This window comes from Lathamus discolor, chromosome 3 (assembly GCF_037157495.1).
Source record: "Lathamus discolor isolate bLatDis1 chromosome 3, bLatDis1.hap1, whole genome shotgun sequence".
NCBI lineage: Eukaryota > Metazoa > Chordata > Aves > Psittaciformes > Psittacidae > Lathamus > Lathamus discolor.
In genome coordinates this window covers 134,230,457-134,246,417 of record NC_088886.1, presented here as the reverse complement: position 1 = coordinate 134,246,417, position 15,961 = coordinate 134,230,457, and the positions used below count along the sequence as shown (strand labels likewise).

Sequence of the window (15,961 nt, the reverse complement as noted above, 5' to 3'; positions counted from 1 at the left end):
GGGATTAACTTCCAAGATAATTAACAGTATAGTAAGGGGTAAGACAGCAGTTGTATGATAGTGGCTTGAGAAAGGTTCTCCCCCAGAGATGTCTCCCCTTTAAAAACATTCTTTGGTTCACTACAAGAAGAGAGATTTGACCTAATTTTAAATGTCAGTATATTCATCCACACAGAAAAGATCTCTGGTTCTGCATTTCTGAATGGACACTGTATGTTCTACTAGCTACAAGTTTACTAGATCAAACTCACCGTGATTTTTCATCTGTGTCTTTCAGAGGACCTTTCCAAAAGTCAGCATCTGAAGGACCATCTTGTACATCACTCTTATCTGAATCTGTTAAAAAATTTAAAGTGGTTATGAAATGAATTTTTAAAGAATTTATAATTTTATTTTTATTTGGATTATATATTGCTAGGCACAAAGTTTAATTGTAACCATGAGAATAAAAAGAAAGCATTACTTCGCATAAGATGAAAATGAAAATATTTTCAAATGTTATTCAATACAGATCAAAAAGACTCTTAGCTATTATGAGTTAATATTTTAGCCAAACATAACAACAATCATGTCAAATCACTGATCTTTGACAAAACAGCAGCATAACACTTTGTTCCTAAAATTGCTTATAATCACACAGAATTAAATTTCAGTTTCAACTCATGATATTAAATGAATCAATTATTTCTGCTCGAATGACAACTTTTATCAATTGTGATTTGTAAGTGAAATTGTCAAAAAACAGGGATTACTGCATAACTGTTTACTGTAAGTATACAGAAGGAATGACAACAAAAACAACCACAAATCTTGTCATCAGAAAGATGCCCTGACCTAAAAAAAAAAAAATAAATCTTCCAATAGCGCTTTCCTGATAAGACAGACTTTGGACATGGTCTAAGTGTAAGAAAACTGCTTCAGGTCTTCCTGTACCTAACTGGGAAAAGCTAGGTGCTGAGGACATTCCTAAAAATGTATAGCACAGCAAAACAATCAGTAGAAACAATCCCTTCTACATAGTCGGCAGCATGAACTGTCATGACCAGGAGGTGGAGCTTGTTGCATCACAAAAGAAACAGGGTGGGAACTACTGAGATACAGAAGTAACCTAAGAAGTCACTGAGTGCATTCACAAATCGATCTCTGAGGTACTATAGGTGGTAGCTGGAAAAGCATCAGTTAAAGCCTAGGGTTTATTTTAGTAGAGTACATATTAGCATCGTTCCCTTAAGGGGAATGTAGCAGTTGCTATATCAGAAAAGTACTTTCTTTACACAGCACACATTATACAGCACATATTTGCATACCTGGAACCATGCAATTATTAACAATGTAGCTATTTTGTGCCCCTTATTCTTTTCAGATTTCTGTTCTATTATCTGCCCACATTTTTATCCCTTAAACTTAAAAGATTTCCTTCTTAAAATTCTTTACAGTTATTCTGCAAGAATTTGTAAGCAATTATTTTGACCTTTCGTATCTCTGCTTGTTTTCACACAGCATTCATATCTTACAAAAAATTATCTTACAATTAAAACTAAGACCAATGAGAAATGACTATGAAATAATACAACTTACTACAAAACATAAAATGCAGAAGATACTCAAATACTCTACCTTTATCAGAATTATCTGAATCTTCCGAAGGAACCTCATCTGGAAAGAAACACCATTTAAAAAGTAGTAAGTATATCTTAATTTATCTTTTATCTTAAATTGTTTACAAGGATATTTCTATCACAATATATTACACATAAACATGTATGCAAGCATGTAGACAACATATATTCAAAGCAAGCAAAAAGTAGAAAGATTTTTTCTGAATGTGTTCACACTTAATCAGTTTGAGACCAAACATTTTATCCTGAGATCTGTGATGTAAAAAGGTTATCTATCTAACATTTCAAAAAGGCTTTCAACATCAAAGCCTCAAGGAATTAAATACTTCACAACCCCTTCTGGTATGTAACGTCCAATATCTGGACAATTTTTCCTTGCAATGCCTGTTTTTCTAAAGGCTCTCCCTCTCTGTAAATCTTAGAAATTTATCTTTTCTTTTTCTTCTCCAAATTCCTTTTTTGTGCACCCAGGAAATCTTACCTAAGAAATTCTGTCCAGGAAGCTAGGGACCAGGTTAGGAAGGCTAAGGCCCAGTTACAATTAAACTTGGCTAGGGATGTTAAGGATAACAGGAAGGGATTCTACAGGTACGTAGCAAATAAAAAACAGACTAGGGACAACACAGGCCCCCTGAGGAAGCTCTCGGGAGAACTGGCTACACAGGATTTGGAGAAGGCTGAGGTTCTGAATGACTTCTTTGCCTCGGTCTTCACTGGCAAAGGCTCTGACTGCACCACCCAGGTCTTAGAAGGCAGACGCAGGGACTGTGAGAATGAAGACCTTGGGCCCACTGTAGGAGAGGATCTGGTTCGAGACCATCTTAAAAATCTGAACGTGCACAAGTCCATGGGACCTGATGGAATCCATCTGCGGGTCCTGAAGGAGCTGGCGAATGAAGTTGCTAAGCCACTGGCCATCATATTTGAAAAATCATGGCAGTCAGGTGAAGTTCCCGACGACTGGAAAAAGGGAAATATAACCCCCATTTTCAAGAAGGGGAAAATGGAAGACCCAGGGAATTACAGACCAGTCAGTCTCACCTCTGTGCCTGGTAAAATCTTGGAGCACATTCTCCTGGAAGGCATGCTAAGGCGCATGAAAAACAACAAGGTGCTTGGTGACAGCCAGCATGGCTTCACTAAGGGGAAATCATGCCTGACCAATCTGGTGGCCTTCTATGATGGGGCAACAGAATTGATGGATAAGGGTAAAGCAGTTGATGTCATCTACCTGGACTTGTGCAAAGCGTTTGACACTGTCCCACACAACATCCTTCTCTCTAAATTGGAGAGACATCAATTTGATGGATGGACCACTCGGTGGATAAAGAACTGGCTGGATGGCTGCACACAAAGAGTTGTGGTCAATGGCTCGATGTCCGGCTGGAAGACCAGTAACGAGTGGTGTCCCTCAGGGATCAGTGTTGGGACTGGTCTTGTTTAACATCTTCATCACTGCCATGGACAGTGGGATTGAGTGCGCCCTCAGCTAGTTTGCCGATGACACCAAGCTGTGTGGTTCTGCTGACGCCAACCGTATCCTGGGCTGCATCAAAAGCAGCATGACCTGCAGGTCGAAGGAGGTGATCCTGCCCCTCTACTCTGCTCTTGTGAGACCTCACCTGGAGTATTGTGTGCGGTTCTGGTGTCCTCAATATAAAAAGGACATGGAAGTGCTGCAACAAGTCCAGAGGAGGGCCACGAGGATGATCAGGGGACTGGAGCACCTCCCGTATGAAGATAGGCTGAGAAAGTTGGGGCTGTTCAGCCTGGAGAAGAGAAGGCTGCATGGAGACCTCATAGCAGCCTTCCAGTATCTGAAGGGAGCCTATAGGGATGGTGGGGAGGGACTCTTCATCAGGGACTGTAGTGACAGGACAAGGGGTAACGGGTTCAAACTTAAACAGGGGAAATTTAGATTGGATATAAGGAGGAAATTCTTTCCTGTTAGGGGGGTGAGACACTGGAATGGGTTGCCCAGGGAGGCTGTGAGTGCTCCATCCCTGGAGGTGCTCAATGCCAGGTTGGGTGAAGCCTTGGGTGGGATGGTTTAGTGTGAGGTGTCCCTGCCCAGTTGGAACTAGATGACCTTGAGGCCCCTTCCAACCCTAACTATTCTATGATTCTATGATTCTAATTCGTCTTTCTGACTATCTGTGTTATAATCAAGAAAGTTACATACCTATATTCATGTAGTTATAGCAAAACTAAGATTCAACTAACATATTTGAATATTTTTAAAAATTAAACATTTAAAATTTAAATTTACCTTCACAGGTCTTTTTTTTGGACTTCGTTTTTGCTGAAGAAGATTTTTTCTTCTTACTTTTTGGCTCTTTAGATTTTGGTTCAGCTCTGCCTCTTTTTTTGCGCGCTTTGACTTCTTTCCTCCTTTAAAAAAAGGAATGCACACCTTCAAAATATGTAGTCTTAAACAACAGTAAATCTTGACTATTTCAGTCAAATATTTGTCATTTTTTCCTATACCCTATAACTAAACTGAAAAAAAAAATTAGTTAAAATGAGAAGTGCAATAGAAACACAAAAGCTCTATAGCTGAAGGCATAGGACAGGAATTACGAAGCTGCTAAAATGACACTGATGAAGGCAGCAATAACAGTTCTTATTGGCATTCAAATATTAAAACCAGAAAATTATTTTATAATATGCCAAATACTCAGTTATACTGAAACCTTATTTTTTCTTTTAGAAAACTATTTTTATATATGTAATGAAAAAAAACATAGTTAATACAGGTCTTAAAATTTGTTTTCATATTTGATAGCAACGAAATCTGAGGCAGAAGAATCTCAAATCTAAGAACCTGCTACAAACCAACAACCCATGTATTTTATTGTCAGCCTTACTTATATATCGCATGAACATAACCTAACTTTTTCCTGCTTCTTTGCACAAGTCAGTAAAATTGTTTCAAAGTATTACTCTGCAATTGACAAAGAGAAAATGTTTGACGATGCTTACTCTGAATTCAAGTGTGTTTACAGTTTTACTTCCAAAAAGAAGACAAAAAAGTCAAAGTAATCTCATTTAGTTAATTCTTCTTAATATGTGCCTACAATGTGCTTTAATGAAACTGAATATGAATTAAAATTGGTTAACAGTCTTGGATATATCCATCTAGACATACCTTTGACTTATTACCTTAGAAAAGAAATCACTGTTTCCTACCTGTAAGGTTTTCTTTTCCTTTTATGAATTTCAGGTAACTGTATGGTTTAAGTACTGAGCCATGCAACTAAGTTAATGCCACATCAAGATTCAAAAAACCATAAAACCTGAATATCAATAGTTGTGGAATTCTCTAAGGTTATAGATAATATCAAAAATCAAATCAAATCTTAATGCATATATTTTACAGGTTCAAAATTTACAATTTTTCTCTCCTATTAATAACTGATTCTCAAAGAACAAATACTCAAATTCAAAATGTCAAAGCACAGCCACTTGACTCATACATAAACCCACTACTTTTAAGAATAGAAAAAGCATTTCAGCTCTTAAACACAGCAAGAGAGAAAATAAAAAAGACAGTGTTTTGTATAAACTTTCAGAAAAGAAAAATAATCAGTGCACTGAAACTAAGGTAACTTTTGTGGGGGTAGGCATGGGATTCTTCCACTTTGAGGGATTCTGTACTTTTACTAGCACATTAATATCTAACTCCCAGCAGTGGCAAGCCAGTAGCATTATAAGAGCTAAGAGCTCCAGAACAGAATCTGCAATCAGCATAAATTAAGTTCCTTATCATCTAGCTGAAGCTTTCTCCCTGTTAGCTCTTCATCACAACTTTAATCTATTCAACCCACATATTTTCAAAATATTTCATTACCGGTGATGAAAGTTTAATTTGTGGGAACACTCTGGACACAGTCCTGAAAAAGAGAGAATGAGAATATTACAGAGATGTATTTGACAAGCATGATTATTAAAACATTAATACATACACAAAACTAGATAGAACTACTATCTTCCAATTTCAGAAGCTTTTTCTTCAAAACAAAGGTTACAATATAATTGCAGCCAGGGTTGAGAAATATACCATGATATACGTCTTCAGTACAAACCCAGATTTTAGTGGAAGCAAGGACAGGCGGCCTGCACAGAGTACAGGATGTTGTCCAGGAAGATAGGGACCAGATTAGGAAAGCTAAGGCCCAGTTACAATTAAACTTGGCCAGGGATGTTAAGGATAACAGGAAGGGATTCTACAGGTACGTAGCAAACAAAACACAGACTAGGGACAACACAGACCCCCTGAGGAAGCTCTCGGGAGAACTGGCTACACAGGATTTGGAGAAGGCTGAGGTTCTGAATGACTTCTTTGCCTCGGTCTTCACTGGCAAAGGCTCTGACTGCACCACCCAGGACTTAGAAGGTGGACGCAGGGACTGTGGGAATGAAGACCTTGGGCCCACTGTAGGAGAGGATCTGGCTCGAGACCATCTTAAAAATCTGAACGTGCACAAGTCCATGGGACCTGATGGAATCCATCCGCGGGTCCTGAAGGAGCTGGCGAATGAAGTTGCTAAGCCACTGGCCATCATATTTGAAAAATCATGGCAGTCAGGTGAAGCTCGCGACAACTGGAAAAAGGGAAATATAACCCCCATTTTCAAGAAGGGAAAAATGGAAGACCCAGGGAAATACAGACCAGACAGTCTCACCTCTGTGCCTGGCAAAATCTTGGAGCACATTCTCCTGGAAGGCATGCTAAGGCGCATGAAAAACAACAAGGTGCTTGGTGACAGCCAGCATGGCTTCACTAAGGGGAAATCCTGCCTGACCAATCCGGTGGCCTTCTATGATGGGGCTACAGAACTGACGGACAAGGGTAAAGCAGTTGATGTCATCTACCTGGACTTGTGCAAAGCGTTTGACACTGTCCTACACAACATCCTTCTCTCTAAATGGGAGAGACATCAATTTGATGGATGGACCACTCGGTGGATAAAGAACTGGCTAGATGGCCACACACAAAGAGTTGTGGTCAATGGCTCGATGTCTGGCTGGAAGACCAGTAACGAGTGGTGCCCCTCAGCGATCGGTGTTGGGAGGGGTCTTGTTTAACATCTTCGTCGCTGACATGGACAGTGGGATTGAGTGCGCCCTCAGCAAGTTTGCCGATGACACCAAGCTGTGTGGTCCGGTTGATACGCTGGAGGGAAGGGATGCCATCCAGAGGGACCTTGACACGCTTGTGAGGTGGGCTGATGCCAACCTTATGAAGTTCAACCATGATAAGTGCAAGGTCCTACACCTGGGTCGGAGCAATCCCAGGCACAGCTACAGACTGGGCAAAGAAGAGATTCAGAGCGGCCCTGCGGAGAAGGACTTGGGGGTGCTGGTCGATGAGAAAATGAATATGAGCCAGCAGTGCGCGCTCGCAGCCCAGAAAGCCAACCGTATCCTGGGCTGCATCAAAAGGAGCATGACCTGCAGGTCGAAGGAGGTGATCCTGCCCCTCTACTCTGCTCTTGTGAGACTTCACCTGGAGTATTGTGTGCAGTTCTGGTGTCCTCAACATAAAAAGGACATGGAACTGCTGGAACAAGTCCGGAGGAGGGCCACGAGGATGATCAGGGGACTGGAGCACCTCCCGTATGAAGATAGGCTGAGAAAGTTGGGGCTGTTCAGCCTGGAGAAGAGAAGGCTGCGTGGAGACCTCATAGCAGCCTTCCAGTACCTGAACGGGGCCTATCGGGATGCTGGGGAGGGACTCCTCATCAGGGACCATAGTGACAGGACAGGGGGTAACAGGTTAAAACTGAAACAGGGGAAGTTTAGATTGGATATAAGGAGGAAATTCTTTCCTGTTAGGGCGGTGAGACACTGGAATGGGCTGCCCAGGGGGGCTGTGAGTGCTCCATCCCTGGCAGTGTTCAAGACCAGGTTGGATGAAGCCTTGGGTGGGATGATTTAGTGTGAGGTGTCCCTGCCCATGGCAGGGGGGTTGGAACTAGATGATCTTGAGGTCCTTTCCAACCCTAACTATTCTATAATTCTATGATTTTACTAAACCTGGAGGAAGATCACAGGTTTAGAGCTGGCAACTCTTCATAACAAAGTTATCAGTGCTTATCACTTACAGATACCCCATTTCATGGATCTCTGTGAACAGACGAAATTGTTCTGCAATTATACCAAAGATTCTCAAGTCTCTTAGAGCTTTGCCAGAGACCAAGTGCTGCCACATCGAGTTTCTTATGCACAAAAGAAAATACACCATTAGCTTGTCTTATGCAAAGTAACTGTGTAAACTGTAGTAAGTTTAATTACCTGATGAGCATATCAATGTGTACACAGTATTGAATCAGAAAATCTCACTCAAGAGGCAAGAATGGAAAAGGAAGTGACATAATTGAAGTTAGAATTTTTGGAAGAAAATGTAAGTACTCAAATCAGTAGAACTGAAGGTGTGCAAGAAGTTGTCCGGTCCAAAGCCCTAAGGAATCCTAAGACACCTAATTGATTAAGCAAGTACAGTGATGAAACCATCTTACAACATAGTACTGTCCATTAAAACTAGACACGCTTGCATAAAAAATGTTTTAGAATCAGTTATCTTAATTTATGGCACCACCAATTATACAGCATGAAGTGTTCAACCTGTAACAACTTTGTCATATATAATGATAACAGCCATTCTCTCTAAATCAAGACCATCATACCACCTGCAATTTATAGAAGAAAATTATCTCCTATTCAACATTTTCCATTTTGCATGAACTAATAATCATTATCATTGGGTCTCACTCAACAGCTTTTAAAGGACAAGATATTTGTCTTATTTTAAATGTACATATCCTTGAAGGGCTGACTTACTCAATTTCACAAGCGCATTCTTCTTTTCACCGTGTTCAACGTAACCGAAATTCACCTCCCAGCTCTTCAGGCCTTCTTTCTCATCACAGTGCTTATTTCCACAGGAAAACTGACCTTTAAAGAAGTCAAAAACAGCAAACCATGGTTCAGTAATGAACATGCATAGGTTTGGGCTTGTTATTTCCAGTCTTGATCAGTTTTTCCTTTTTATTTTCCATTTCTTTCAAAGAGATAAAGCACAAATCTACAGGTAACATCTAGATTAAGGAAACAATAGCAGATAATGCAAAGCATTCAATCATGATTGTCTAGTACTGCATATTAGAAAAGAAAGAACATCACTTGAGCTGTTTTACAATGTGTAGATGGAGGCATATATTATAAAATAGGAAGCCTAATACTGAACTTTGACAAAATGAATGTCACTAGGATACATTCCATATCCTACATGATTACTTACTCAGCAGAGAGTGATGGATCAGGAGGTGTGATTCAGACACGCATCTTTAATGACATCAAACTATTCAAAGTATCATTTAGGTACAAAACTAAGATGCCCATGTTCTTATTACCTTTCTAGTTCACTTGATATACTGGACATAAAATTTGCATTTTAATGACTTTCCATGAAAAACTTTACTTGTCTTTTAAGAAAATGAAATTCAATTCTATGAGAAATTATACATCAGCTTTAAAAGCTTCCTTGGGTTTATTATGTAAAATATGACACTAATTTTAAACAATTTACACATAATATTGTTCACACCACTGGGTTCCCAACACTGCAGTAATAAAGAAACATTTATCCCCTTTGCAGAAGACTGATATGTATGCAGAGCTGGCAACAAGGATGTTTATTAATAGGCTCACAAGCAGGACCACTGTTGAACAATTAAGCTCAAAATATTCTGCTTAAGCTGCTAACTAATGGGTTCACAGTGTCCTCAAATATTTCAGTTCTGTAATGTAAAACCACTTCCAATGCTAACACTTGAACACAAAAAACATATTGGTATATGCCTACACGGAGCACTATCCAGGTATTTTCCATTTTACCCTGCCTATTTTCCATGGAGGAAATTACTGACAAAGAATAATGCCAACCTTATGAAGTTCAACCATGACAAGTGCAAGGTCCTACACCTGGGTTGGAGCAATCCCAGGCACAGCTACAGACTGGGCAAAGAAGAGATTCAGAGCGGCCCTACAGAGAAGGACTTGGGGGTGCTGGTCGATGAGAAAATGAACATGAGCTGGCTTCAGTGTACGCTCGCAGCCCAGAAAGCCAACCGTATCCTGGGCTGCATCAAAAGGAGCGTGACCAGCAGGTCAAAGGAGGTGATCCTGCCCCTCTACTCTGCTCTTGTGAGACTTCACCTGGAGTATTGTGTGCAGTTCTGGTGTCCTCAACATAAAAAGGACATGGAACTGTTGGAACAAGTCCAGAGGAGGGCCACAAGGATGATCAGGGGACTGGAGCTCCTCCCGTATGAAGACGGGCTAAGGAAGTTGTGGCTGTTCAGCCTGGAGAAGAGAAGGCTGTGTGGAGACCTCATAGCAGCCTTCCAGTACCTGAAGGGGGCCTATTGGGATGCTGGGGAGGGACTCTTCGTCAGGGACTGTAGTGACAGGACAAGGGGTAACGGGTTAAAACTTAAACACGGGAAGTTTAAATTGGATATAAGGAGGAAATTCTTTCCTGTTAGGGTGGTGAGACACTGGAATCAGTTGCCCAGGGAGGTTGTGAGTGCTCCATCCCTGGCAGTGTTCAAGGCCAGGTTGGATGAAGCCTTGGGTGGGATGGTTTAGTGTGAGGTGTCCCTGTCCATGGCAGAGGGGTTGGAACGTGATGATCTTGAGGTCCTTTCCAACCCTAACTATTCTATGATTCTAATAAACAGAAACAGATTTGGAAGAATGTTTGTTTAAATAAGGTATATTATATGTGCATCTATGCATGTATAAAATAGGCTAAGAGAGACACTACTATGCTAAAAGTGAAATGTTAGTTCAATGAAATAGAGAAAAAAAAAGGAAAGAAGATGAATTTACAGGTATTAAACCCTATTTCACCAAATAATATGGCTGGTTTGAGTATTTCACTATTCGACAAATACAAGTAAGTAGAAAATAGCACATATACCCCATGTTCAGCTTTACTCTTTCTGCATACTGTGAAAAAGTCCTATTCCACCTCTACCCAATGTTTTCTATTTTCCTACAGAAAATAATTTAGGCCTTTTGCCTAAAATATAATTTACTATTAAATGTTATGCCATACCTTACTATTCATGCTTTGAAAGCAGAGAAAAAGTGCTTGGGAAGGCATGCCAAATATATTTTTTAAATAGCTTAAATGCTTTTAATTTAATTAATCATGTGCCTACTATTCACTGATTTATAAAATTTAAAGTAGGGCTTCTATCTTAAGATTTTAATTAAGAAAATACCCATTTTGAGGAACCATTTATTGAAACTGTCAATGTATTACATCATTAACCACCATTAAGATTACATTTTAAATTTAAGGAGATACAACAGCAATCTCCAATATGACCTCCTATGCAAGGAGAGAAGAGAAATATTCTGGCATTTACAATTAGTAATGAGCAATACCGTTCCTTTCACTCATCCTAACCCTTCTTCTCCTCCATGACCTTATGAAGACAGACATTGAAAACAAAGCAATCAAATGTGAGTAACCCACTCCTATGTTCCCTTCTTAACATACCTCAAAACACATTGCAGTCCACCAGCAGTGGTTCGCATCACAACTATTATTGTTATAGCTACAATAAGCATATGCTCCCCCTTTAAAAATATGAATTATCAGACAGGTAGGTATTAATGCTTTAATAGCTTTAATTAAAGCAACTTACATTACTGACTTATACTTAAAACAGAAAAAGAAAGGCATTAAAGAGTCACACCCATTTTAAATGATCACCTGAAACTGCACTTGAAAAGAGCATTTGATGCAAGAGATAAGGTTGAATTCTTGCGCCCCTTAGTGGTGAAAGATAGTTTCTCAATACTTGCTACTGTATGCTTTTCATCAGGATTCCATTAAAAAGCTTAAAACACGTAATTCTGCATCTTCTCCCACATTCTTAGAGTATCAGATATTAAAAGTAAAATGCAGCTTTTAATTCTTTTTCTTTAAAAGCAATCAATAAATCATGCAACTGTATCAAATGTAATTATCCATGGGACCTGATGGAATCCATCCGCGGGTCCTGAAGGAGCTGGCGAATGAAGTTGCTAAGCCACTGGCCATCATATTTGAAAAATCATGGCAGTCAGGTGAAGTTCCCGACGACTGGAAAAAGGGAAATATAACCCCCATTTTCAAGAAGGGGAAAATGGAAGACCCAGGGAATTACAGACCAGTCAGTCTCACCTCTGTGCCTGGCAAAATCCTGGAGCACATTCTCCTGGAAGGCATGCTAAGGCGCATGAAAAACAACAAGGTGCTTGGTGACAGCCAGCATGGCTTCACTAAGGGGAAATCCTGCCTGACCAATTTGGTGGCCTTCTATGATGGGGCTACAGAACTGACGGACAAGGGTAAAGCAGTTGATGTCATCTACCTGGACTTGTGCAAAGCGTTTGACACTGTCCTACACAACATCCTTCTCTCTAAATGGGAGAGACATCAATTTGATGGATGGACCACTCGGTGGATAAAGAACTGGCTGGATGGCCACACACAAAGAGTTGTGGTCAATGGCTCGATGTCTGGCTGGAAGACCAGTAACGAGTGGTGCCCCTCAGGGATCGGTGTTGGGACGGGTCTTGTTTAACATCTTCGTCGCTCACATGGACAGTGGGATTGAGTGCTCCCTCAGCAAGTTTGCCGATGACACCAAGCTGTGTGGTCTGGTTGATATGCTGGAGGGAAGGGATGCCATCCAGAGGGACCTTGACACGCTTGTAAGGTGGGCTGATACCAACCTTATGAAGTTCAACCATGACAAGTGCAAGGTCCTACACCTGGGTCGGAGCAATCCCAGGCACAGCTACAGACTGGGCAAAGAAGAGATTCAGAGCGGCCCTGCGGAGAAGGACTTGGGGGTGCTGGTCGATGAGAAAATGAACATGAGCCGGCAGTGTGCGCTCACAGCCCAGAAAGCCAACCGTATCCTGGGCTGCATCAAAAGGAGCGTGACCAGCAGGAGGTGATCCTGCCCCTTTACTCTGCTCTTGTGAGACTTCACCTGGAGTATTGTGTGCAGTTCTGGTGTCCTCAACATAAAAAGGACATGGAACTGTTGGAACAAGTCCAGAGGAGGGCCACGAGAATGATCAGGGGACTGGAGCACCTCCCGTATGAAGATAGGCTGAGAAAGCTGGGGCTGTTCAGCCTGGAGAAGAGAAGGCTGTGTGGAGACCTCATAGCAGCCTTCCAGTACCTGAAGGGGGCCTACTGGGATGCTGGGGAGGGACTCTTCGTCAGGGACTGTAGTGATAAGACAAGGGGTAACGGGTTAAAACTTAAACAGGGGAAGTTTAGATTGGATATAAGGAGGAAATTCTTTCCTGTTAGGGCGGTGAGGCATTGGAATCGGTTGCCCAGGGGGGTTGTGAGTGCTCCATCCCTGGCAGTGTTCAAGGCCAGGTTGGATGAAGCCTTGTGTGGGATGGTTTAGTGTGAGGTGTCCCTGCCTATGGCAGGGGGGTTGGAACTAGATGATCTTGAGGTCCTTTCCAACCCTAACTATTCTATGATTCAATGATTCTATGATTCTACCTGTTAGTATAATCTGTAATATTAAATGTAACATATGACTACAACTACCTTTAGAAGCTTTAATCTTTACAGGTTAAAAACCCCACCCATTAATGTTCATACTTCTTTCTGTGAAGTGACACATTTTTAAAAAAAATGTATATTTGTAACTTCTTGCTATATATTATAATAAACAGAGCTGTTTACAGAACTGTTCTGATCAACGGTATCACTCTATGCAATTTTCTTTTGTGTGCATGCATGACTTCTGAAAACCATACACGTGTATGAAGATCTACTCACAGGAACAGCAATAGAATCACTTAATTTTCTTCCTTGCTTGGCTAATTCAAAAATTCCATGTGCCCAGGCCATCAAATGGGGATCACTGTGCAAAGTCCCAATAACACGTAAGAACTCACACATATAAGCAGGCAGAATAAGCTACTGATTTAGAAACAGGATTGGGAGACATGACAAGCATCCCCACTGAAGTTTTCAAAAACCCATTTAACCTAAACCAGACATCACACATGGAACTTTAATTAAAAAGTAAATATTTTGCAAAACAGCACTGCAGAAACAGTTAAGGAAATTATTTCCTGAGGAAAAGTATTGAGAGACTTCAATTAAACCATCAAAGACTAATGAGGTAACAGAACTACTGGAGAAAGGCAGATAAAAATATCCATGAAAAGCTACATTATCAAATGAATTATGTTGGCGTTCATTACAAATCTGACCCTGTGAAAATAAACCACGTTTTCTTAATTTTAATCAGCGTGCACTCTAGAGCTATGTGACATATACCAGCAAAGTTAGAAGTTAGGTCAATTAATTATCCATTGTTATTTGATAAACTTACCAGTATTGTCAAATACTGTCAACAAAATTATACCAAAAAGTAGCAAGAAATGCATTAAGGAAGAAAATAATATAGACAGCATGCATTACCTTTTCCTGAAATCACTTCTTTCTCATGTCGCCATCTAAATCCAAACTGTTAAGATAAGAACCAGAACTGTGAACAGTCGATGCATTCAGTGTAAAGACTAATTTCTGTTAACTGATGTCCTGCATGTAGTTCATCTATTTAACTCCAGTTGGTGGAATTTCATTTCTTTCTCTGTTAATTAAAAATATCTCTCTCCCTCTGCTTGACAGAATTATTCCAATTTACACATGCAATTCAAACAGCAACTTGCTAAAAGGCTTCACAACATGCAGAAGAACAAATAGGAAATTAGGATAGACTAGCTTTACTAGCTACTTCCTTGCGATTTTGTCCATACTGAAAACATCACTGGAATACTGAAAAACTGTATTAGCACATTATCAATAGATCACTTCTTACACTCTAAGGCAAAAAAACTCAAACAAAACCAACCGACAACGAAGTTGTATTTCTCTTTACATTGCCTAGAAACTTATAGATAACCCATCTACTATTTTTTGTTTTCCAATAGAATCTGCTTCAACCTCTCAAAATGGCAAGTACCCCAGTGAAAAGATCGAAGATGGAAAGGAGTGTGAACAGCATGGAAAAAACGATAATATTTTCACTAACAAGTAGAAAGAGGCATACAACTTCTCTAAAAAAGGCTATCTTGTATTTTCATTTAAAATTCATGAACACAAGATGGTAAGTAGATAAAATTTCTGCTCTGTGAGCAAAGCACTGAACTTAACGTTAAAACATGGGGAGGGAAGAGGGAAAAGAAGAATTACAAAATCCAAGAGGTACAAAATGGCTGCAAAGCCCATCTTTGGAACCCGGGTTCCAAAGCACCCTTTGGATATGAACCTTCTCCTGGTGCACTGATAGACTGAAGCCACACAAATGTGCACTTTGTAAATGTGTAAGTTCTGCAATATCCTGTATTGATTTTCAATCTTCTAAATTTAGTTTTGAACACTCCACAGAAGCACAAGTACCTATTGCTGCGTGTGGTCTTGAATGTTGTTGATTTTTTAACAAACAATAATAATTCTTTATCTGAAGGGCAACACCACGGAGTTCTCATATGTGAAGTAGTATGTGGTTCAAAGAACATCAGTAGAAAAACATTTAAAGTTCTGGCTTTTAAGAATGTGCCATACTTTCATATACATGCTTTGAAACTTAGTAACAAAGCTAAAAAAACTTAACAGAAAGGTGTCAGCAGCCAAGTATTTTGTCAGCACTGATTCTCCCCAAGTCAATATATTACATGGATGTCTAAGAAAACTAAAAATTTGTACACCAACAAAATACTTGTTTTTACTTGCTCTTTAAATACTTCTCTTTAAATATAATTTAAATACTTTAAATACTTTAAAAATACTTTTCAAATACTTTAAATTCTTTAAAATACTTGCTCTTTAAATCAGTCCACTAATTTCTGAATTTGTATTATAACATAAACAGTGTTTTCACACCTGCTGGTTTCACCAGTAAAAAAAAATCACAGATCAGGTTCTGCTATCATACAGCGTATGACAGTTTGCTAAGGCTGGATCAGGTTGTGCTTGGCCTACTCTACAAACCTGCAGTGTGGTCTGAAGTACCATTACACCACCCAAGCTTGGGTCAAACAAAAAGAAGTCAGTTGTAAAAACCAAGAACTGTGTTGAACAGTTCAGTGAAAACAGATTGTAAAATACATCCGTGAGTGCAGAATTAATGACAGAACCAGCTCATCCGGAGAGTTATTTATGGCAATTGGTTTTGCTCTTCAAAGAATATTTGCTGGTCTACAAGGTTTTCTAATCCTGAAAAACTTGTGATGCA

At 39.9% G+C, this 15,961-nt stretch overlaps 1 protein-coding gene across 1 annotated transcript in view; it reads right to left on the bottom strand.

The window, feature by feature from the left end:
• Positions 1-15,961, bottom strand: part of LOC136010549 (protein FRA10AC1) — a 31,276-nt gene that overhangs the window by 1,811 nt on the left and 13,504 nt on the right. The window contains exons 8-13 of the mRNA XM_065671908.1: positions 14,146-14,191; positions 8,463-8,576; positions 5,470-5,512; positions 3,889-4,010; positions 1,618-1,656; positions 252-336 (exon numbers count right to left, since the gene is read on the bottom strand). Coding sequence (XP_065527980.1) covers positions 252-336; positions 1,618-1,656; positions 3,889-4,010; positions 5,470-5,512; positions 8,463-8,576; positions 14,146-14,191 — 449 coding nt within the window. The remainder of the gene's footprint in view (positions 1-251; positions 337-1,617; positions 1,657-3,888; positions 4,011-5,469; positions 5,513-8,462; positions 8,577-14,145; positions 14,192-15,961) is intronic.